This window comes from Pleuronectes platessa, chromosome 14, assembly GCF_947347685.1.
Source record: "Pleuronectes platessa chromosome 14, fPlePla1.1, whole genome shotgun sequence".
NCBI classification, from domain to species: Eukaryota; Metazoa; Chordata; class Actinopteri; order Pleuronectiformes; family Pleuronectidae; genus Pleuronectes; species Pleuronectes platessa.
In genome coordinates, this window is record NC_070639.1 from 12707706 (window position 1) to 12731044 (window position 23339).

At 40.7% G+C, this 23339-nt stretch overlaps 2 protein-coding genes across 3 annotated transcripts; both read left to right on the forward strand.

Moving 5' to 3' along the window:
* The first annotated feature begins 271 nt into the window (after positions 1–271).
* Positions 272–2567, forward strand: evx2 (even-skipped homeobox 2). Its single transcript, XM_053440440.1, has 3 exons — positions 272–668; positions 1194–1420; positions 1950–2567. Exons 1-3 carry the CDS (start codon positions 272–274, stop codon positions 2565–2567), a joined length of 1242 nt encoding a protein of 413 aa, XP_053296415.1.
* A 10441-nt stretch (positions 2568–13008) lies between these two features.
* On the forward strand, positions 13009–22505 carry lnpa (limb and neural patterns a). 2 transcript variants are annotated; one of them, XM_053440266.1, is made up of 13 exons: positions 13009–13116; positions 13982–14082; positions 14425–14466; positions 16793–16980; positions 17064–17122; positions 17208–17248; positions 18226–18309; positions 18402–18453; positions 18548–18772; positions 19742–19847; positions 20489–20559; positions 21064–21219; positions 21554–22505. In XM_053440266.1, exons 2-13 carry the CDS (start codon positions 14056–14058, stop codon positions 21724–21726), a joined length of 1224 nt encoding a protein of 407 aa, XP_053296241.1. In that variant the 5' UTR covers positions 13009–13116; positions 13982–14055; the 3' UTR covers positions 21727–22505. The 2 variants fall into 2 exon arrangements, with proteins under 2 accessions (XP_053296241.1, XP_053296242.1); XM_053440267.1 differs by lacking the exon at positions 13009–13116 and adding an exon at positions 13159–13299.
* Positions 22506–23339: the final 834 nt, after the last annotated feature.

A 23339-nucleotide genomic window follows, 5' to 3' on the forward strand; every position in this document is an offset into this window, starting at 1 on the left:
CGCTGCAGGCGGGGAGGATGCTCGCCTCATCCTGAGCTCGTCGGCTGCATTCAGATTCTTTCGTTTTTCGGCGTCTTGCTTATAAAAAAGCTTTAGAGACAGTTATTTAGAGACAGTTGCTGCAGTTGCATGCGGATTTAGCTCCGACACAACTCATTGGTGCTCCAGCCCCCTGGACAAGTGTGCGTGCGTTGTGCGTGAGTGTGCGCGTGTGTGTGTGTGTGTGTTTTCCGTTCCCCCCTCTCTCTTCCTCCTCGTCCTGCACAGCTTAATGATGGAGAGGATAAGAAAAGAGATGATATTGATGGAGAGAGGGCTGCACAGTCCCGTCGCTGCGGGGAAGAGGCTCGCAGACGCGCCGGGGAACTCGGTGCTGGAGGCCCTGGAAAACTCCCAGCACGGCGGACGGCTGAGCCCGAGAATAACTTCGGCTTCCCTCCACGGGAACCTCGGGGACATCCCGGGGAAAGGCAAGTTTGAGATCGACAGCCTGTTCGGGACGCACCACGGCAGCGAGAACAGCTCCTCGGCGGAGATCTCGTCGTCGGAGAGCCGCAAGAAAATGAGTCTTTACTCCGAAGTTTCGCCAGATTCCGACGTCAACAGTGATGTGGAGGTGGGATGCCCCTCGCACCGCTCCCCGAGCCAGCACAAGGAAAACAACAAAGGTACACACCTCGTTTTATTCCCATTTGTTAGATTTGTATTGTTGTGTTCGAATGCTGCGGATAATGTTATTATTATTATCATTATTGTAATATTATCATTGTCACAACTAAAGACAGAAATAAAGCAAAATAATTATAATTATAATCATTTTTATACCACTACTGATTGTAACCACCTGAAGCTTAATTATTTTCAGTAGTAATTATACTTGCAAGGCAACAACTATTATTACTACTACCGTTACTTTCATTATTATTATTATTATTATTAGACAATAATGTTATAACTACTATCATCATTATTATTTGTAGAAAAATAATAATTATTGCTACTACTACCATTATTGTAAGACAAAATTATTAAGAATACAAATGTTAGTCTCAACTTTTTTTAACAACATTTTAAAATAATTGCATTCGTTTCATTCTTATTAAGCTTTGAAATAAACTCTGGGCCGACACACAAGTGGTCCAATTTATTGGAAAATTATCACTAAAAATATTTATTATCGTTTCTACTTTTAGGGTTTTCAGACAGTAATTCCGGTTGCTCCAGCTCGAACTCCCTCCAGAACATGAACGGCAACGGGTCAAACAACTCAAACAGCGACCAGGTCAGGAGGTACCGCACCGCGTTCACCAGGGAGCAGATCGGCCGGCTGGAGAAGGAGTTTTACCGAGAAAATTACGTGTCGAGACCGAGGAGGTGTGAACTGGCCGCGTCGCTGAATCTGCCCGAAACCACTATAAAGGTAAGAATCTCCATTATCCCTGTGCAACGTGTAGCCTGGCGTGTGCATGTGCAGGGAAATGAATGGTGAAGGGTGCAGGTGTACAAAAAAAATAAAGTTACTTGAAAATAATGACACTCTGAAAAATATAGTGAAGATTATTAATGGTGCAGTGTGATTGTATGATTTTATCTTGTGCCAAAAATTATATTTTTACATTTTGCTCGCTCCATTGCATGGTGATCAATTCTACTGTTGGGGTGCATTTAATTAATAGCCCATGCTTGTTATTTAAAGAAATTATCAACTGCAAAATGTTACATATTTTACAGACTGGGTTCGATAGTTAGATTGTAACCCCAGCAGCATGGGAGGGCGGATAATTTTTACGCAAAATGATAGTAGTGTTTATAAGGAGTGTTTAGTACCAGTGCAGGGATGAGTGTGTGTTTTGCATGAATGGACGCTGAACCGCTCCTCGGGTCTAGATTTAGAGGCTGGAAACAACATGGCAGCTTCAATATGGGCCTTGTTTTGACTGTGTGTGCAGGTGTGGTTCCAGAATAGGCGGATGAAGGATAAGAGGCAGCGCCTGGCGATGTCCTGGCCTCATCCAGCAGACCCCAGCTTCTACACTTACATGATGACGCACGCCGCAGCTACAGGGAGTCTACCGTACCCTTTCCACTCGCACATGCCTCTACACTACTACCCGCACGTCGGTGTCACCGCAGCAGCAGCAGCCGCCGCCGCAGCCTCCAGCGCGGCGTCGTCACCTTTCGCCAGCTCCATGCGGCCCCTCGACACCTTCCGGGCGCTCTCCCACCCCTACTCGAGGCCGGAGCTCCTGTGCAGCTTCAGGCACCCTGGACTCTACCAGTCACCCGCAGGCCTGAACAGCTCGGCGGCGGCGTCTGCGGCTGCGGCGGCCGCGGCGGCAGCGGCGGCGGTCTGCGCCCCGTCTGCCGCGGGGCCCTGCTCGTGCCTGAGCTGCCACAGCAGCCAGGCGGCGAGCGCGCTGGGCGCCAGGAGCGCCAGCGCTGACTTTGCCTGTACAGCCTCGGTGCCACGATCCGAGAGCGGATTTTTGCCGTATTCTGCCGCAGTCCTCAGCAAGACGTCGGTCCCGTCCCCAGACCAGCGAGAAGAAACGTCACTTAACAGATAACTCATCACGCACCCTTACGCGTCCGTTTCTTATTTCTGCTCTTAGGGGATAGGCCTACTTTAAATGTCACGTCTGGGTAAAGCATTCCTTTCTTTGACACCACTGTAAACACACACGTGAAGTTTCATTTCTAAAAAGTCAGACTCAAGTTCCAAAAACTCTTTATAACATGAAAAGCTAAGCAGTGAATTTTTAGCAGCTCGTGAAAAGACTTTTCTATAAAGCTCCAGTGTTTGTGCCAGTACACCACTTTTTTTATGGATTGTGCTGGAAACTTATTTGGGGAAATATCAGTGTACTCATCCTGCGACCATGCCTCGATCAAGATTTCCACTAGATGCATTTATTTCTACAATTCCCTCAAATGATTAGAATAAAAACTCAGACTAGGTCACATCCACATATTCCTGCAGCTCAAATATCCAATGTGAACAAATCCTATCGTTTGAACACACAAACGTGGGCTAATTATACCATCTAAATTTAGATAGCAGAGGGTCCCTGCTCCTCTGCCCAGCCTCCCCATCTCTTCCTTCACTATAGGCCTAATAGACTGTGATTTTGTTGGCAGCCATAGCTTCTCCACCACCCCAGCCCCTGCTCTGTGGGGACAGCCCTAATCAGCCGGAGAGGTGCATATAATTCTGCAGCGCGTCTTTCGTGTCAATTTTTATGTTAATAACGAGAGGATCATGACAAAAATTGCCAATCATGTACCTAGATGGAGCTCCTCTGAATACGTGACTGTAAGAAAGTTGCTCGTTCTGAGACCCGCTGTCAAGTGCTAACAACCCGCGGAGGGAAGTCATTAGATATACAAAAGACCCGGAGCAAGGCGACAGTCCTGGTGCACACAATGCACTGCATAAAAAGATAATATCTGACACATGGAAGGCGTAAGAAATATATTATATATACACACAAGCAGCCTGCAGAGAAAAAAAAAAGGGGGCCACTCAAAATTCGTCTGCAGATCATGTGAAATACCTCACTGCCCTCCGTATTTACATTGGGGCTCATTATATCAAATCCCAGTGTTTTCATATAAGTGTGTGATCCTGGAGCTGCTCACTCAGCAGGGGGACACGACTGAGATCAGATCCAACACTCTGTCTGTGCCTGTAAAAAAAAAAACATGGCCATGTGCTACTTTATTCGTTCCTGTTGGGACATCACCAATATGTTGATTATAAAACATGTGAACTGTAAATCGTGACAAAAGATATTTTGCAAAAAAAGAAAATCATGGATAGTCCTACTACTGGTTTAGCTGAGTTATTGATCGCCCTGGAAAAGCTTCACAAACTGTGGATGGTAGGCAATTTTTTGTTCTGTTTGAGTTTTGGACAATTATTTTGTTGTTATTATTATTTATTTATTTTGTGTGACTTGCTGAATGTTTTTAAATGTTAAAACACTGGATGTACACGCTAGTAGCCTACAAATTGGCCTGTAAAACACCAATATTTCCAAAATTCATGATCTGAATTTCGTGCAACAAAAAAAAAAAGAAAGGAAAATTCTGACTGACTGATGGAGTGGGAGAACATTTCTTCTTCACTGTCCACTCAAAGAGGCGTTTGGAAAAAGGGCTGATGGACGAGCACTGAAATTAAATGGCGAAACACAGTATTGACCTTTTGTCCCTCGAGTCTCTGTTATAACTCTATATCTCTGTATTTAAAAATATCAATGACTGTATGAATTTAAATATTTTAACTTGAAAAAAAATGTGCAATATGAAATGTAAATCATGTTATTTATTGATCGTGTTTGTTCTTGGAAAATAAAAAAAATGTTTACACATTTTCGTATGTTTACATTACTGGTAAGGAGATTTAGTAGTTTAAGTATGAGTTTATATATTTATTTATTTATCCAAGTATAAATATTCTATTTATCAAAGCATATATATTAATCATTAAAAAGTATATCGAGATAATTCATTTTTTCAATGACACTGAAAACACCTTATAGGCTTATTTAGTGCAATGGCACCATTTCTATAGAAAACACTGTGTCTAACATTAATTAAAAATATGTGGAAAACTACAGGGAATATGAGGCCTGCCATCACGGGTCATTCCGGCCCTATAATTTACCATTATTTTTACATTACCTCTAAATGATACAAGCTGATACTGTCGTTAATTGCACTTGGTTAAAATATAGCCTCCACTAGAATGGCCCCGAGAGACTTTAAGATATGTTGCTTTTTTGAACGTCCCCATTATAGAAATAGGATTAGGGCAGCAAATATGGGCGTGATATATCACCATGTTTCCTTGCTCTTTACTAAAGTGAGGGCTGCAACCCATACAACAAAGGCGCCGAGATAGATGGAGGTGTAAGAGGCAGAAGACAGAGGCCAGAAAAACACTGCCCACAATAACACGATTAGTTTTTTATCCAATGTGCACGACTGAAAAAATAATTCATCATAATGCAGAGGACTGTCTGTCACCTTCGCTGAATGGTTTTTGACAAGAAAATAAATCTTTGGGTTGTTTAATACATTTTACATTTTCTTTATTTCGGTGCTAATAGAAAAACCAAATTAAATGTCCGCCAGCGAGATAGAAATGCAAAGATCGATGATCCTGCCCCTACTGTCCAATCACCCCTATTTAATTGACTGTATTTTCAGGGTAATTGAACTGCTTGTTGTAAATTGAGGATTTTATAGAAACGACATGAAAACTACATTTACTGACATTCATCGCATCTTTGACATTGATTATCTGATCAGCGCCGTGTCACGCTAACCTCCAATTCTTCATTACACACTGTTTATGAGCTGTTACAGAACAACTTGCTTGTTCCAGAGTGATTGATTGCCTTATTAACGCGTGTTCTTGTAAGTGTGACCGGACTGATTACGATGCATATGTTTAGAATAATGTTTCATTTAGCTGACTGCGAGTAATGCAGGGTGACAGCTGCTGCGGGAGGACAAAAAACCCTAAACTACAGGGAGCAAGCGGGGCCAAAACGCATTTAAGGTGGAACTCGGAGGCAGCACCAACACCCGGATGGTCAAACGCATGTCAACCCAGCGGCAGACGAGGGACTGACTGCCAACTGCACGGAACAAGCATGTTTGGGACCAAAACCAGATGAAAAGCCTGGTTTCTTTTGTCACTATAAACGGTTTTTGACCTGATTCCACAAATGTGAGCCTGTGCCACAACACGGCTTAAAGCATCTCGTCCTCACATCTGAATCTGATGCAGCAGCAGAGTGTTTACAACTGGCCTACCAGCTGTTCCACCCAGACATTGACTCCATCAATCAAAATTCACCCCAAAAACACCCCAACAGCATCCACTCCAGACACCTTTCAGAGTTTAAGAAAATAAATTCATTTCAGGTAACATACTTGTACCAACATGTTAAAAGCCAGCGAGCGAAAACATCAGCTGCAGCCTGATGAGATTTATGCCACCATTATGCTTCTAAAGTAGTCTCTGCTCGGTTTGTCTCAAATCATTGCCTCCGTTCAAATGTTACTTTCATATATTACATGACATTAATTCAACTATAGCTCATTAAGACAGAATGAAATGGTTAAATTAACTTATCAACTCATAATGATGATGAATGGGGTATTAATTCACATACAAGCTGGGCAATTTGCAGTTTTGCGCGTTTTGATGGTTCTCAAATAACATTTAATAGAACGGGTCATCCCCTCAATCAATTACATGAGCATACGAGTCGGTGGCATGGAAAATCCTTTTTTCATGCATATGTATTGAAACGTGTTCTCAATTATCTTTGGAAATTGGTTTTATTGGCTTAAAGACTCATTCTTCCAGTGGTCCTTAGCTGTGGATATGGTTAAGGTGGCACTATAAATTCATATTCCTCTTAACACAGCCTGGGACACCTTCATTATGAACTCTTTGATATTATATATGTTTCAAATCATATGTAAGGAATTTTGAAAGTCACTTGTTTCCAAAAGAAAAACCAGAAATGAATGAATTAACAGAAATTGTGTCAAACAAAGACCTTTTACATTAAAATATATCAAATTTACTTAACACAGAAAGGTCAGTACGTGTGTCATTACAATTCCTAAGCCAATGTGTTAAATCAACTACATACTATTACGTGCTTCATACAAAAAAAATACAAAAAAAATAATCCATCATAAACTGAACAACATATTGATCTGGTTTAAATCTGTACTTTTTCAGCACACTTTGTGAGAATGCATTTGCCGGTATACATATTTTTCCAATAATTTTCAATTCTGTGGCTCTATTAGTTGTAGTCAATAGGTCTCTGGTGCAATTTCTTTTCATGAGTCTGGGTTCTTATTTCATATTATAGATTGATATGGAATGAAGTGATGCCTTGGATTATTTAAGGACTATGTAAAGATAAAAAACACAAGGACCTTTTCTTTATTAATAGAATAAAACATTCATTCTAATAATGTCATTGTAAGGGTGCCTGAGGTGGGAGAAGAAAGCCTATGACCTTCACGTTTATATATTATACAATATATATTTAAATCCTGTATGGTAACTTTATTTCAGCTTCGTCACTTAGACTCACAGATTCACTGTAGAAACTCAGGCGTTTAACCAGAATATAAATATGCTTAAAAGTTTTATTTTTGAATCAAATCAATATCAATAGTTCCATGAAACCAGTCAGTATTATGCGCACAGATTCACCCCATACTGGTCATAAAAAAACACACGTCATGCTGTAGTCTCAATGGCTGATGGTGGTGGACAGAGATCAAAGAAAGTGCACTTTCTGAGTGATGACCCTAACATATTTATTCCTAATTTTGAAAGATATAAAAAGTGTAAAAAAAAAAGAGGCTTGTTGACTCCTTCACAGCATTTCTCCTTCAGTGTGAATGAATACCAGTTGTTGTTAATGGATTCTGATGGCGAGTTTTCCAAATGTGTAAAAGCTTCTGTGGTAAACATATGACTAAACCCAATGTCCATCTGATCTTCATACCATGGATACTGTGGTCAGCCAGATTATTACAAAAAAGTTGTATTCTTAACTATATATCAATCACATTGTTGTGAGCAATATGAGTCCATCCACTGGTCCAGCACTTAAATAGCACAACACATGGATAATGACTGTTGATTCTTCAACTGTTTCTCTCTCACTGTCATTGAAAATACTAATGTCTCCAATACTTTGGTTTATGACCAAAAAAGATATTCCATCAACGTTAGCAGTGCTTGTCTTTTTTGCGAAAACATGGCAAATGCTCAGATGTTGACACAGTAGAATAATGGTGAACATTGTTAACATTATACCTGCTAAACATCCACAGGTTTACATTTAGTACACGCTCAGAGCCACTATGGCTGTTGATTGGTAGGGTTTTTGAACATCTTTGCTTTGTAGTTCTCACAGTTTTGAAAGTTTAAAGGTTGGTTAATTTGGCAATAAATTAAGTTAAATATTAAATGAAATGACTTCATGGATGATCACACTGAAAAGGAACCCAGTAATCCTGCTTACTAGCAAATCTAAACTTCATCAGATTTTAAAGTGATCATATGTTTTGCCACTGAAAGCATATTTGATGACCATCAGAATCACATTGAAGCATCATATAAGCAGCATATTGTGTTTTTGATTTTTTCAGTAAGAGTAGATGGAACATGAATACACCAAGGCCCAATTAACAATGGTTCAGATCCAGATATTGACTGAACATTACCACCAAGGTAAATATTCCCAACACATACTGCACTGCCCTGAACCTAAGCGTGAGTTCATGGCACATCATCGTATGTTGTTTTACACTAAACTCATTATACCATAAAATGAAAATCAGAATTAATTTGAAAAATGGAGGTAAAACCTCAATAATCCATTAAAAACATTGCCCACGATACACAGTACAAACAGTTATGGTGATTTTGGTGTATAAACCTGACTTTATAGGACGGCATCTCCGTGTAAACTGTATCATTATAGTTTATAGTACACAGACAGGAAATATGGGGAGAGAAAAAGAGGTAACATACATGCAACAAAGGTCCCCAGCCACATGCAAACCAGGGGCAGAGTCGCTTTATGCATTCGCCATAATCTCTACCAGATGCCCCACAAGTAGAGTTTTATGTAACCTGGAATCATGCTCACCCATAAACTCAGTGTTGACCAACACACAACAGATATTCACAAACACTAAAAGCACAGGTTGGATCCCTCACAAGCTCAAAGAACTCTCAGTAGATTACCAGATCATGTAGTTGCTCTTGAAAACAACAATTCAGTCCGTATTAGCCTTTGCTCCCCCTATTTCCTAATCATGTAACCTGTGGAGTTACCTTCAAAGAAAATATGTTTTACTCTCTTTTGCATCTGGTTGTTAATCAGCCAATCACGAGGCAGCAATTTGATGCATAAAATAGATGTGATCTCAGTGACTTTGACAATAGAGCATGGTTGATGGTGTCCGACTGGTTGGTTTGAATATTTCTGAAACTGTTTATCTGAGACTTTCACACACAACAGTCCCTGTAACTGTCATGTTACTCTACATGTTTCCATGAGAGAGGTCAGAGGAGAATGGCTAGACTGGTTTGAAAAGACAGAAAGGATTTACAGTTACTTAGATAACCACTCTTTATAACTGTGGTGAGCAGAAAAGGTTCTCAGAAAGCACAACATGTCGAACCTTAAGGTGAACACGCTCCAACAGTAGAAGACCATGGGAAGCTTGAGTCAAGTCAAGAACAACACTAGACAAGCTGAGGACTAGGATAACCTAACCTGGTCTGATGAATCTGGATTTTGTCTGAGGCTGCAGATAATGGAGTCACGGTCTTGATTTCACAACATGAATCCATGAACAAAGCAGTCCAGGCTACTGCTGCTGGTATAATAATGTGAAGAAGGTTTTGCACAGTTTGAGCCCCTTGTTACTAATCAATCATGATTTGGATGCCAGCGCCTATCTGAGTATTATTGTTGACCGTGTGAATCCCTTCACACGGTTTACATGAACGTTTACATGAACATGACAATGAGTTCAGTGAACGTCATTGGTTGCTCCAGCCACCAGATCTGAATGCAATAGAAAACGATTGGGATGTGTTGCAGCAGGAGATTTGTAACATGAATGTGCAGATGACAAACCTGTAGATATGATGTGGTGCAAACATGTCAACGTGGAAGAGAATCTCACAGGAATGTTTCAAACATTTGAAGAGCTCAACTTAGTTAAAAACTATATTAGCAATCAATTAGAAAAAAAGTAGTTAATATTTTGTTTGTGTAGAGAAGCACAGAGTTTAATTATATTTAAACATTAAAATACATTTGAAGGCCTAACTCTTGCTCACCTGAAGATATTCAACTAGTGCAACATGTTGGACTATACTTGAAAAGTAGCAAGTCAGAGAGTCCCCCCCAAAACATATATGTTTATTCTTTCAGCAGCAGAGCAACATAACACAAATGAACAGCAAACAGGAAGAGCTACACAACCACTTTTTATATACCCGACCAGTAATTAGGACCAAACCACCGGGGGAAAGCTCACTGTGAACAACAACAGGAAATTTAGCCAAATAGATTAACAATTTGTAGCATTATGTTTACAAATGGCAAAGCAACTACAGAGATAAACATTTATGTTACCAATATTTTCACGAAAATAATTTTTTTATCAGAAGAGACTTGATCCCCGTTTCTCTCCCCCTTCTTTTCAAACATGGTACAACCAGGAAGTATAAAAGGACCTCAAATCGCCTGTGGACCCTTTGCTTGATAGGGAACACATGTGTGAAAATGTAAAAGAATATGTTGGTTTTGCTAATTAGCAGTTAGCAGTTCTCATCTTTAAAAACCCACCTATGTTTGGTTACTGGTAAAACTGTGCATGTATCATTCATACTGTGCGTGGTCATAATGTACACGGCTGCCAAGAGCTACTGTGCAACATAAATGGACACTTCAGATAAAATGCAACACTGTGATGTGTCCGGAGAATCTCCACAAGTGTGTTACTTGAGCTGGAGGCAAACATTCAATATCATCACAGGAGGAGGGAAAACAAAGGAGAATATCAGTCTTTGCCTGCATGTTGTGAAGGCCATGTACATGGTTATATACTGTAGGCTGTGTAAGGTAAAGCTAGCTTACTTGCAATTCCTCAAAAACTACACATTGGGGATACGGGTAGCTTACGGTGTCCTAACAACTGTTGTATTGTGAAGCTGTATTGATTGTGCTCTGAGTGACATTTCTTGTATGATTTCATTGTAATAAAGTCTTCAGATTTTGAACTTTTTTTGCATATCCTCATACCCACTCCATTTTATTATCCAATAAAGGCTAAAAGGCCACAAAAAAAAATGTATATGAAATAAAGGTATACAAATTCAAAAAGTATAGAATACCAGTTTAGCAATTAACAACCTTTGATTAATTTACGTGCAGCATCTAGTTCACCCTGAACGGAAAGTTTAACAGGTTCATTTAAAATAATGTTGTACATCAAAGCTCATACATGCATATGTTTTTGTTCATCACCGAGATCCAAATGGTGAAAAGGACAAAGCGCTGCCAACTAATGAGGCTTCAGCGGAGATGATCAGCCTTTGGGCATCATTTGGCCTCAGTGGGTTTCTGTGGTCAATGCAATTGTGGTGTGTGTTGGCTCTGTTGAGCCGTCATGATGAGTACAAATGTTGATGCAGTGGTGGATGCAGTCAGGGAGAGTTGGATGTTTGCTGTTTAGCTAAGCCTCGTATTTTTTACCTCCAGCTTTTTTCTTCCTCTTTCATATCCCAAAAATGTAAATGCGGGCATCATCGCAGCAAAGCAGAATTTTACAGCAGCAATTGCACCATGCAAACAGTTAGTGCACCATTTTGGTTCAGGATTAAAATATCTCTAAATGTAGATTGGCACAGGATTTAGTTATGGTGCCCAAAGGATGAAGACTTTTTTTACTTGGCTGATTCCTTGACATTTCCTTTAATGAGGTTGAAATATTAGTTTCTCCAACAATTAGTGTATGGATGGATATTGCATTTTTGTATAGATATCCATATATAGTGCTCATAGGCTGAATTCAAATGAAATATATAGTCTTTAAATGGAAAATGATAATTTATCCCTCTAACCTCAGATTACTGGGGTCTGACTCATGGATTATCTGGACTATTTTAATGAGGAATTGTGTGAATGAGTTGGACAGTGATGTTACTAATGGCAGGAGACACCTGTTTAAGGAATGTAAAAGAACAGTCACATTTTCTGCACATAAGACAATGCCGAAAGACTGATGTTGTTTTAAAGATATGTAAACCAGGGCAGGTTCTGCCACGTGGAAACAAGCTCCTGTCCCCCTGCAGCTGGCTCCTGTCCCTCTGCAGCTATGTCCTGTCCTGTCCCCCTGGAGGTCCTGTCCCTCTGCAGCTCCTGTTCCCCTGCAGCTCCTGTCCCCCTGCAGCTATGTCCTGTCCTGTCCCCCTGCAGGTCCTGTCCCTCTGCAGCTCCTGTTCCCCTGCAGCTCCTGTCCCCCTGCAGCTATGTCCTGTCCTGTCCCCCTGCAGGTCCTGTCCCTCTGCAGCTCCTGTCCCCCTGCAGCTATGTCCTGTCCTGTCCCCCTGCAGGTCCTGTCCCTCTGCAGCTCCTGTCCCCCTGCAGCTATGTCCTGTCCTGTCCCCCTGGAGGTCCTGTCCCTCTGCAGCTCCTGTTCCCCTGCAGCTCCTGTCCCCCTGCAGCTATGTCCTGTCCTGTCCCCCTGCAGGTCCTGTCCCTCTGCAGCTCCTGTTCCCCTGCAGCTCCTGTCCCCCTGCAGCTATGTCCTGTCCTGTCCCCCTGCAGGTCCTGTCCCTCTGCAGCTCCTGTCCCCCTGCAGCTATGTCCTGTCCTGTCCCCCTGCAGCTATGTCCTGTCCTGTCCCCCTGCAGGTCCTGTCCCTCTGCAGCTCCTGTTCCCCTGCAGCTCCTGTCCCCCTGCAGCTATGTCCTGTCCTGTCCCCCTGCAGGTCCTGTTCCCCTGCAGCTCCTGTCCCCCTGCAGCTATGTCCTGTCCTGTCCCCCTGCAGGTCCTGTCCCTCTGCAGCTCCTGTTCCCCTGCAGCTCCTGTCCCCCTGCAGCTATGTCCTGTCCCTCTGCAGCTCCTGTTCCCCTGCAGCTCCTGTCCCCCTGCAGGTCCTGTCCCTCTGCAGCTCCTGTTCCCCTGCAGCTCCTGTCCCCCTGCAGCTATGTCCTGTCCCTCTGCAGCTCCTGTTCCCCTGCAGCTCCTGTCCCCCTGCAGCTATGTCCTGTCCTGTCCCCCTGCAGCTCCTGTCCCTCTGCAGCTCCTGTTCCCCTGCAGCTATGTCCTGTCCTGTCCCCCTGCAGCTCCTGTTCCTCTGCAGCTCCTGTCCCCCTGCAGCTATGTCCTGTCCTGTTCCCCTGCAGCTCCTGTCCCCCCTGCAGGTCCTGTCCCCCTGCTGCCGTTACAGGACACTCCCCCATCTTGGCTCTCACACCCTCTGTTTAAAGACTGTCCAGCTACAGGCTGTTCTAACCTGAACAGCTCCCCTCAGAAGGTAAACTGCTTCATTCCTGAACATTTCTCTGCTAACACTGAACTTTCCTTTCCGGTCACTCCACTTTTCGCGCTAATTCAGAGCCCGGGTGCTGACGTCAACAAACTTCAGGTCGCACTGGCTGTACTTCTCTGAGGTCCTGCTGTATGCTAGCGCTACAAGCTAGCAGTTAGCACCCCCAAGGTTAGCTAGTGTTCCGGCGGCGCTAACTCTTATCAGTGTATATGTGAAGTAGGTTAAAGTTCTGGAGGACACACACGCTGCACGGTGTTTGTCTCCTGGCTTCTCTGTGAGGAATCTGGTACCGTTCGGTTTGCGCTGCGTTCAGCAAACATCGGCTGGAAATGTCAGCCGCCTCCGGAGTTTAGTTGTGAAGTTCGCTAACTCAACTTAGCACAAGGGGGTTCAGCCTGGTGGCTCAACATTGTTTGTGTTCACCCCAACAACACACAACGACGGGTTGTGTAGTTGTCGTTATTGTTAGTTTGTGTAAAGCAGTTTTTCACTGTGTGTGTGTGTGTTGCTGTGAGGTCGTAGCTGACCTCACAATAAGACCACGTAGCTATAATAGCCCTTCAGTGCACCTCACTCCATGTCGTCATGTTGATGTTTTATTGACTTGACGTTGTGGTGTGGTGCTGTGGCATCGAACACACTGTACACTGGATATGTTGGAGCTCTTCTATAAAACCTATTTGTTATGAATGCAAAGGGAAGGATTTAAAAATGATTCAAAACCCCATCTAATCCAAAGCAGCTTTATCAATAGCAGTATATGAATGTGGTTATTCAGTGCATCAGTTTCAGCTTCATGCATGTAATGAGTAAACAAGTGTTTATTGATCCCAGTCACTGTTGTCAACAGGTGGAGAGGAAACCTGAGAGCCAATCAGAGGAGGGTCCCAGGAACAGAACTCCCTCAACTTCCTCCTCGCCGACATGGGGGCTGTGCTCTCACGATGGAGGGTTCGTCTCTTAACTTCTAACGACTTTGTCTTTCTACTTTTTGCTGTTGTATTAGTATTTAGCATTTACATGAACCCCAGCACACTCTGGATGGATCTAGATAAATTATCACAATTCAGATTTTTTATGTTAATACTCTTTCCTTTCTATAGTGCCATGCACAGACTAACTTGTTTCAGCAACAGAAGAACACACGTAGGCAAAATGTGCAAAAGTGGGAAGATGAAACAGGAAGTCTCAAGATCTTTTCAAGAAGTTGATTACACAATCGGGGGCCGTTGCTATGGCACACGTTGAGATTGTTTTCCACTGACCTGGATTTAAAAATGTCTTCTCTTTCAGGCTAAACCCTCCACTGTAGAGCTTTTGGAAGGAATCGATAAGGTAAGTTCGATCTTACTTATTCCACTATTTAAAACACTTTTTGAATTCGTTCCTTTTTATATTTGCCTGGGGTGAAAGACAGACATGCCATAAAATGATTGAAGCACAAGACATCATGCTCTAAATATTTTGAAGCATTTACAGCCTCAGCTGCACAGTGGGAACAGTGTACAATATATTATGGTATTAAGTGTGTCATTACTGGAAGAGACAACCAAAGCCTTCATTGACAAGAAACATTCTCACAAACATTGAAACAGTTGGTTAACATAGAGAGATGTTGTTTTACAAACTAAAAAAAGCCATTAATTTTGTCATTCAGATTAAAAATAAAACCATATGAGTGATATGTTTTTATGTCTTAGTAAAGAAATTCAACAACAAATTCTTATTTAATTATTTTATTTGATGTTTGGATTAAAACATGGATTTAACAAATCCATTCAGGGTTGTCAGAAACGCCTTAAGTCAATAAGGGCAACCAAATGAAGAATTTTCATTTCACGGGACCAAAGGCAGTTATCAGTGTAATGATGTTTATAAAGATGATTTGATCCAGAAACACAGATCCCCCTGTAATTATACAATTGATACAATCATGCATGTTTATGTTTCAATATTATAATATTAATAACATGTCAAAATATGGAAAAGTTCAAATTGTAGGTTTTCATTTATTGTACAATCAGAACATTGGTTTCCGAAGTGGAAACAATGCTGTGGAGGACAGGTTGTGTCTGCACGCATCATCTTCTGACCATAAGCAAACAGATGCATCCATGAATGCCAAATCCTCATTTGCTGACTGATAGGGCTTTAGAGCTCTTCTGCAGTCAAGCGGGTGTTAGGCTATTTTGAGCACCTGTCCTTGGAGCAAGAGACACTGCACAAAACACGGAAGAGGTCAGGTTGCGTTGAAATGGTGAAGAGACGAGTGTTGGGCGCGCTGGTTTCTTCATCTCTCTTGACAGAATGTTTTGAGCGTCCTAATATTACACATGCACGGTTACACCATAGATACACAAGCGCATGCATGATGTGCTGCAGCACTGAATGCGAGATCAGTTTATCCACTGCTTAGAGTGACAGACACACATGTTACAGTATAACCATAGTGACCAGGAGTGGGTCCTGTTCTCTCCACCGACTATTTTTGGACGGGTCAACCAGCAATGTAAAGCAGTGGTGTAACATTTCATTTAAAATAAATCTAGAGATAGGTGAGTCATTTGTCATTTGCTAAATTAATAGTCTTTTCTAATGGAGGGGAATTCTGATGGTAATGTGACAAAAAACAACTTCGGTATGCTAAGGAAGTTGGTGTTCATTTTGACAAGTAAGGCAGTTACTCTTAATAAAATTTGCTTCCATTTCATCTATTTAAAGGCATGGCCATCATGCAGACTGAGGTGGCATCAGGCCAGTGATGATTTGCATTATGAAATACAACCGACAACGGGTTAAATGATCTTAGTTCAGTTTCAGATTTGTCCGACTGTACAATATCCTCAAACCACAACGTGTACAACATTTAACTTAGATGAGAGTAATATGTTCAGATAAGAAAACAATATAGATGGATCTCCCGGCCTCATTGAAAAGCCTCCTGTGAGACTTTATTGATCCAGACCTGAGAGAAGGAACACAAACATGTCACCATAGAGTTAATTTGCATTACCCAGGTGTTGTGTGCTGCTTGCTGTCTCCGTTCCATAATATTATTTAAAAAAAACTAAGTAAGATGGAAGATGACCTATAATATCCACATTTTCTAGTTTGCCTGTGAACATTTGTCATCTCACTTATACATTGTGAGACTAATAATAATTAACTGATTTGGAAAATAATTCAACTGCATATCACTGTTATGCAGACTACTAATACATATTTATTTTGTAGGTAAAAAAAAAACAAGTTGAATACTTGCTTTGATTGACTGTGATTTAAATACATTTAAATAATAAATGTTGAATTTCATATCATTACAAAAGGATTTTACTGAAAGTCAATAACAAAATATGGAATTAATGTCTTTTTTGGGGGGAAACTATTTAGTGAGATCAGTGTTAATATGTATCTTAAAAAATGCTGAATGGTGCCCAGTGGTTGTTGTGGAAGTATAATTTTATAAAATTTTCAGAAAATACTAATTGTTCTCTTAGTCTTAAGCTTTTACTTATATATATTTTTGTTTGTAAATATATCACCTTTTGGAACTACTGCAATCTGAATGAAGAAAAATTTTTTTTTTCTTATACTTAAAAACACTATGATGTTAACAGAAATGTTTTTTTACTAACTGAACACTTGTTCATTTTTTCCACAGGATGTACAGACACTTGAAGAATATGGTGAGAAGTATCAGAGGCAGTTGAAGATCTGGGTCGGGCGCCTGCTTCTCTACTCGTCTCTTCTCTTCTTGATAACATGTATAGTCGTGTATTCCTGGTACCTGCCGGAACAGTTAATGGGACGGCTCATATTGTCTCTTCCCTTCCTAATTTTTCCCTTATTGTGAGTATACATGATGGTGAGTCCCATTTTTTTATTACGCTTGAGAAATAACAAATAACAGTTGTAATTTTTTTCTTTTGTAGAGTCTGGTTACTTCGAAAAATGCTTATAATCATTTTTTCGAGAAGAACGGAGAAAAATAGTAAGTTTTTTTTGCTATTAATATAACAACTGTTACCCATGTTGTTTTCAACTGGTGTTCAATTTTTCAAATGTTTCTTTTCCAGATGAAAAATTAGAGGATCTTAAAATGCAAAAAAGGAAAATTGTAAGTTTCGTTCTTATATTCACTTGTTTCACGTGTATCTTTGGTTTCCTCTTCTATCAAAATCAATAACATAACTTTTCATTTGAAACCTATCATCCTGCTACTAACTAAAGATTGTAAGCATTGGATGAGTTGCTCCAAAATAGCAAGAGTACTGAAAAACACCTTACCATAATTGTATATATAAAATTGTTAAGATACACAATGCTACTCAGTTGTAGCAGTATCCATAAATAAACAGTATCTTTGAACAGTTAATCTTCAGCTCCACTAGCAGCCTACAGATATTCTCTCATGTCCTTGAAAACTGCGTTTAGCTTGAGAAAACTGCAAAGTAACCCTTCCAAAAGCAGCTGGCACACATATGTGGCTGAGATAAGTTTGAGAAACGTGTTATATAACTTACCTTTGTAGAACACATTGTAATTTTGATGTGTCAGGATCTCCAGTGCATTCTAATGTTACATGGGAAGCCTCGCAGTGTTCCCCCTTTTGATCTTCTCACCGTTTAGCAGCTCGATACTTGCTCGTCCAATCTTGCTGATTCAGACAGTGTTTGATCGGTACTGTACCTTAACCCAGTAAACCACTCCGCTAATGCCACTTTAATTAATAGCATTTAGTGCCGCAAAGAGATAAATCTGAGAAATGGCTTGTCATCCTCCGTCAAGTCTAATAACTTTCAATAATTAGGGCTGATGGATTTTCACACTCTCCATTATCGAAGTAGTGAATGTAATTATTCTTCATATCATATGTAAACATTTAGAAACGTTTGACTAATGTTCAATGAAGTTGCACTATTTGGTGAAGTTTGGTGGCCTTTATCAGTCACGTTGAGTTGTAATGTTATGATAGGTGATTTATAATAAATTGTTTAACGCATCAGATGATCATCTTCTAATTACTTGGCAATAGACATTTTATTATAGCAATCATTTTAGTTGAATGTCTTTTAATAATTTCTATTTCTGCAGCTTGAAGATGTTATGGAAACCGAGACTTACAAAAATGCTAAAATGATTCTGGAGAGATTTGATCCTGAATCTAGGAGGAAAATGGTGAGTTTTTTTTACTTTTTAATTAAAGTCACTTTGTCTTATTGTGTTGGATTTATACCGTGTTTATTAAAACTCTCGTTATCTGTGTGAAGGAGCTGGAATCTACTCCAGTCGGACCTCAGATGACTCCAAAACCAGGGCAAGGTATCAACGCATTCTGAAGATGGAACTGGTTTCCCTGTGTTCCTCTTGCATTTCATACTAGTGTTAAGCAACCTGCATTGTATTCTGTATTTAGAAATCCGTCACCGCAATGTAATCCCAAAAACCCCACTTATGATGGTGAATCCCGCGAGCAGCGCTGCCGCCGCCCGCCCTCCTCTTGCCGCTGGGCCCACGCATCCTGGACGAGCTACACACTCCGCTCCAGGTGGACCCCCAGAGAGGAGCCTGTCGGCTATCGCTGCTCAGCAGAGCCTGATGAGGAGGCCTGTGACCCCGGGAACACCTGTTCCAGGAGTTGGTGAGTTACCTCCACACAGGGGGAACACATCATAATGTGCTCGATTAAGGTATGATTTACTCTTCCCTGGCTCTGTGTCCCCAGTTGCTCAAGGCACTGTGGTGTGTGTTGTCAGCAAGGGTGGTGTATGCTACACATTAGTTGTAATGGGTAATTGTATGAATGTAGTTTTTAAATATCTTATTAACAGGTTCAACCTTCCTCAAATAAGTGTGTAGTTGTGAACTTGGATTATAAATAGCTTTGATATAGTCAGAGGAGCAGTTGTTGTGTATAGAAGACATCTGTGCAGTGTAGAGGTGTTGAATATTCAATACAAATTATTTCTGGACTATGAACACTCAATAGAAGATGCAAATAAGTCCAAACAGTAAGGGAAGTGTGTTCCTAAAGGAAGCTGCATGGTGTAATTGCCATGTGGAATGCCAACTGTGAAGTATGCACGAAGCAGGATTACATTAACTGTGATTAATTAGCCAGACCTGCGTTTGTTCTCTGGGCAATGGTGCTGGAATCTCACTAAATGTCTTTTAATGCTTGGTGAAATTGCCTTTGGCATTGGGAACCCCTCGCAAATGGTTTACATGACTTGATGTTATCACCTGCTTCTGTCGAAAATTGAAAGTGAAAAGCAATTTGATACAAAGAGTCACCACAGAGTTTCCATATGTTGGTAAATTAATAAGCAGCAGGATGCCGAGACTCTGCCAAGTCTCACAGAAATGACCAGTCATCTTCCTATGATTGCTCTTGATGTTAGATTATATTAATTACTACGCACCGACTCAGTGGGGATTCTGGACGTGCTTTGCAAGTGAGATCCAGTGTAAAGTCTTTAAAGAAAAAGAGACTTGTTTTGTGTGCAGTAAACTGTGAATCTGCGGCTCAGCTATTTCTTAGAGGGACCTGTTTATTGCAGTTTCTGTTCAGGACTGCAGACCAACCGCCTCTGGTGTTGTGTTTTAACAGGGATGCATCCTCCAGGTCCGCCCCTGGCCAGACCTGTGCTCCCAAGGGACAGAGGTGCTATGGACAGAGTCATTGAGTATCTGGTTGGAGACGGCCCTCAGAACAGGTTCTCAACTTCTGCCTTTAATCTAAAGCCCGATCAAGTTATTGGTTAGTTGATAAACTCGGCCAAAATGAGCCGTTAGCAGACATATCACTATCAGCGTTTAACTTAACTGATATGAAAACTTTTATTAAATAGAATGAAGAATGCCCAAAAAAGATTTTCAATGAAAAATAGTATATTTTCTTAATTTCAAGTTGTATATAATTGGTTGTATTTGTGTTTGTAGTTATTTAGAATAAAGTTGTTGGTTAAACTGTTAAACTAGCTTCAGTTATACTACTTTGTCATAACAATAACTCTTAATATATATGTACCGGCCTATGTAGCGGTATTGGATTTTTCAACTAACATGTAGGTTAGTCTAGTAAGATATAGTAGCACTAGTATAGTAACGTTATGCCGGATATTAGCAATAGTTTCTCATGCATATTACTAAAACACTGAAATAAAAACATTTAAAACATTTAAAGCATTTTCCATAATAGAAATCTTCTAAATGTATCTCTAGTCACTGAGCTCAGTGTTAAAAATAACAGGGACTTTCTTCTGCTAGTGCTTTATTTAAGCTAAGGGCAGTATGATTGTATGAATGTTTCATGTCCTGTATACTGTCCTCACCTGATGTCTTTCCTCCTTTACAGATATGCTCTTATATGTCAGCAGTGTCTGTCCCATAACGGAATGGCAATAAAAGAGGAGTTTGAATACATTGGTAAGATTTTATGAAACACAAATTCAGTTCAATCTAATTCATACAGCAGCAAACCACAACATACATTATCTTGAGGCTCATAGTAAGGTTTTCATTATACAGTTCCTACAATGAGCAGACACTTTTTGACAGTGGAGAGATTAAAAAGAAAAAGGAACTGAGGATGGGCGGCCATCTGCCTCGACCGGTTTGTTTGAGAGGAGAGAAATTGAGGAGAGCCGAGAAATCACTGTCAGTCTCCATCTAACACTGTGCACTGTAGCATTTGGCAGTGTAGTATATCATATGGTCTTAAATGCCTCTGCCACGACCGACCCCTGTAAGCAAAACGGCTGAAGATTGAATATGCAAACCAGTCTTACCCATCAATTTGAAACGTTTATGCATCTCCGGCATGTTTTGTCATTGGTTCATCTTCATGTATATTTATCCATGTCTGTGTGAGAGTGTATTAGTGAGGTGACATTAACTATATGTCTTGTGTGATTCTCGTTGTTGTTTCAGCGTTCCGTTGTGCATATTGTTACTTTTTGAACCCTGCGAGAAAGACCAGGCCTCAGGCGCCCAGTCTGCCCGTGGTCGCCGGCGAACTCAAGATGTCATCTGAGGCGTCCTTCCAATCGTCTGATGCTGATGTAGACGCCGAGCAGTCTAGTATAGGTAATAATAACACTCAAGCATAAACTTTATTATATATAACTATAAATAAATACAGATATGTAGAACTTGAATTAAGTGAAATATAAACATACAAGCTCTATTTTTCTGCATTGTTTATTCTGTTTATTCTCTTTTCATTTAAATATTGACACTGATATGTTTGCGAAAGGCTCATATCAGCCAATCTGTAAATTGATCAGACTTTATTAATTAGAAATTCAGATTTGTATTGTACAGGTATACAGTAAGATTCATTTTCTTTTCCTTCTTTCTTTTTCGAGTCTTGTTTTCAGCATCTACACATCTAAACTGAAATGTTGTCTGTCATTATCAGGCAAATCCAAGCTTGCTGATGCATCTGCTGAACCAGATGCCGAAGAGCCAGAAACGCAAACAACCGCAGAGTCCCATCCTACGTCAGACGAGCAAAGCTCCCCAGAGTCACAAGACCTGCCCTCGGAGAAATCTGAAGGAGAGCAGGACTTGTCTGCCATGGAAGTGGAATAAAACAGTGGAGAAGTGATTTCTTTACAAGTAACGCTGGAGTTTAGTTTTTTCTTCGGAGAAACGTGATGAGTTTAAGAAATTGCCTTAAGTTGGAATAACACGGTAACAAGCTAGCAGCTGATACAATTTTCAACTTACTGTACACAGTGTCCTTCCTTTTGAGAATAGTCTTTTATGGCTGTTATTAATGAAATATGAAATCATGTAGCACTAGCGTTTGGTAGCTTATGCCAAACAACCCGTGTTCCTAGTAGAGTGCAGCCCAATGAGGATGGTGGTAAAATATAATAATTTTTTTATGTTGCATTGGAAAAGTCTCTCTTATTCCGTATTTTATTTGTTTTGACTGAACTCTTGCCGTTTGCTGTCTTAGTTTACAGAAAACAAGGCACTTTGTCGGGAAATATATTTTTATTTATGGGGAATATTTATAAATATTTTCGACACTTCGGTGCCTTTCATGACCATGTGGACTGGAGTTACTCTGTAGCACAGTGGCGCTAATGAATTGTTTACACATCCATGGTACCATAATAGGAAAAGCACATGCAATATGTATTTATTTCTAAAAGGAAGAGATTTATGTCGGTACTGTGCACCTGCTTTAAGTGCCTTTTTACATGTCAAGTCTCCGTCTCAGTATTGTCGATAAGACATATTTACATATAGGCAATAATACAACTGTAAGTGTTTTCAGTCTTTAAAGACAGTATCTGTTTGCTGAATGTCTGAGTTTTCTGACCTGAATAAATAATGGTAAATAAATATTTTTGAACATCTGTGTACATGTGTGTTCAGGATCATAACACCCCCCCCCCCCCTTTATAATACATTATTTAAATTCACTAGATCTGGATTTTTATTTGGACCGGACCAAATTGCAAACACTCAAATATCAGTCACCTACACATATCTTTTTATTGTAATATCTCCACAAAATTTCAGGGGAATTAGCTCAGTATCTGTAATCCTGCTTACAGACCATCAGACAAGTGAAATCAGACTATAGGCAGAATGAACTACAATGTGCACTTCGTAAAGTGCATACCTCTGCTATACAATCAAGCTGCTAACTGACAAGGGTGGAAACATAACCTTCTCGGCAGAGGCACAGGCCACAATAAATAAACATTTCAGCCGCCATGCTAACAACATGTATCCCTGTTACCTGTGTATTTTAAATTGGCAGCCCTCCTCTCTCCTGCTCCTCACCGAGGATCATATTTAAACGGTCCATTTTCATTAGCAGGCCAATCTTAGCTTGTGATCATTTTATTTTCGCTCATTGATCATTTCAGACAGTGCACGATAATGGCGCTGACGCAGAGCCTGGCCGGTCTTGATTGCTTGACCCTCTTCATTTGCAACAAGAAAGTCATTGGATACACGGCCGCTCCCTGCCATCTCATAACCCTTCTCCCCTGAAGATACACCGTAAACCATCGGTGAGGTCAACGCCCCACATCTTCTATGGCTCTTGATAATGTATGTTTACAGAGACGTGACCTCCCGGGCCTTGTAATGCATCAATGTGACATCGACAGTAACGCCTGATTCCACCGCATGCTGTTTGAGGTTGACCTCTGACAAGAGCCGAACAGGGAGAAAAAAAT

What these genes read in the sequence shown, in the direction of transcription:
- evx2 (XM_053440440.1), top strand. Translation starts at nt 272, where the DNA reads ATGATGGAGAGGATAAGAAAAGAGATGATATTGATGGAGAGAGGGCTG. An exon ending in GCACAAGGAAAACAACAAAG is followed by an intron (nt 669 to 1,193) that starts GTACACACCTCG and finishes TTCTACTTTTAG; the next exon opens with GGTTTTCAGACAGTAATTCC. An exon ending in TGCCCGAAACCACTATAAAG is followed by an intron (nt 1,421 to 1,949) that starts GTAAGAATCTCC and finishes CTGTGTGTGCAG; the next exon opens with GTGTGGTTCCAGAATAGGCG.
- lnpa (XM_053440266.1), top strand. Translation starts at nt 14,056, where the DNA reads ATGGGGGCTGTGCTCTCACGATGGAGG. An exon ending in GAGAAGAACGGAGAAAAATA is followed by an intron (nt 17,123 to 17,207) that starts GTAAGTTTTTTT and finishes TTTCTTTTCCAG; the next exon opens with ATGAAAAATTAGAGGATCTT. An exon ending in CTGAATCTAGGAGGAAAATG is followed by an intron (nt 18,310 to 18,401) that starts GTGAGTTTTTTT and finishes ATCTGTGTGAAG; the next exon opens with GAGCTGGAATCTACTCCAGT.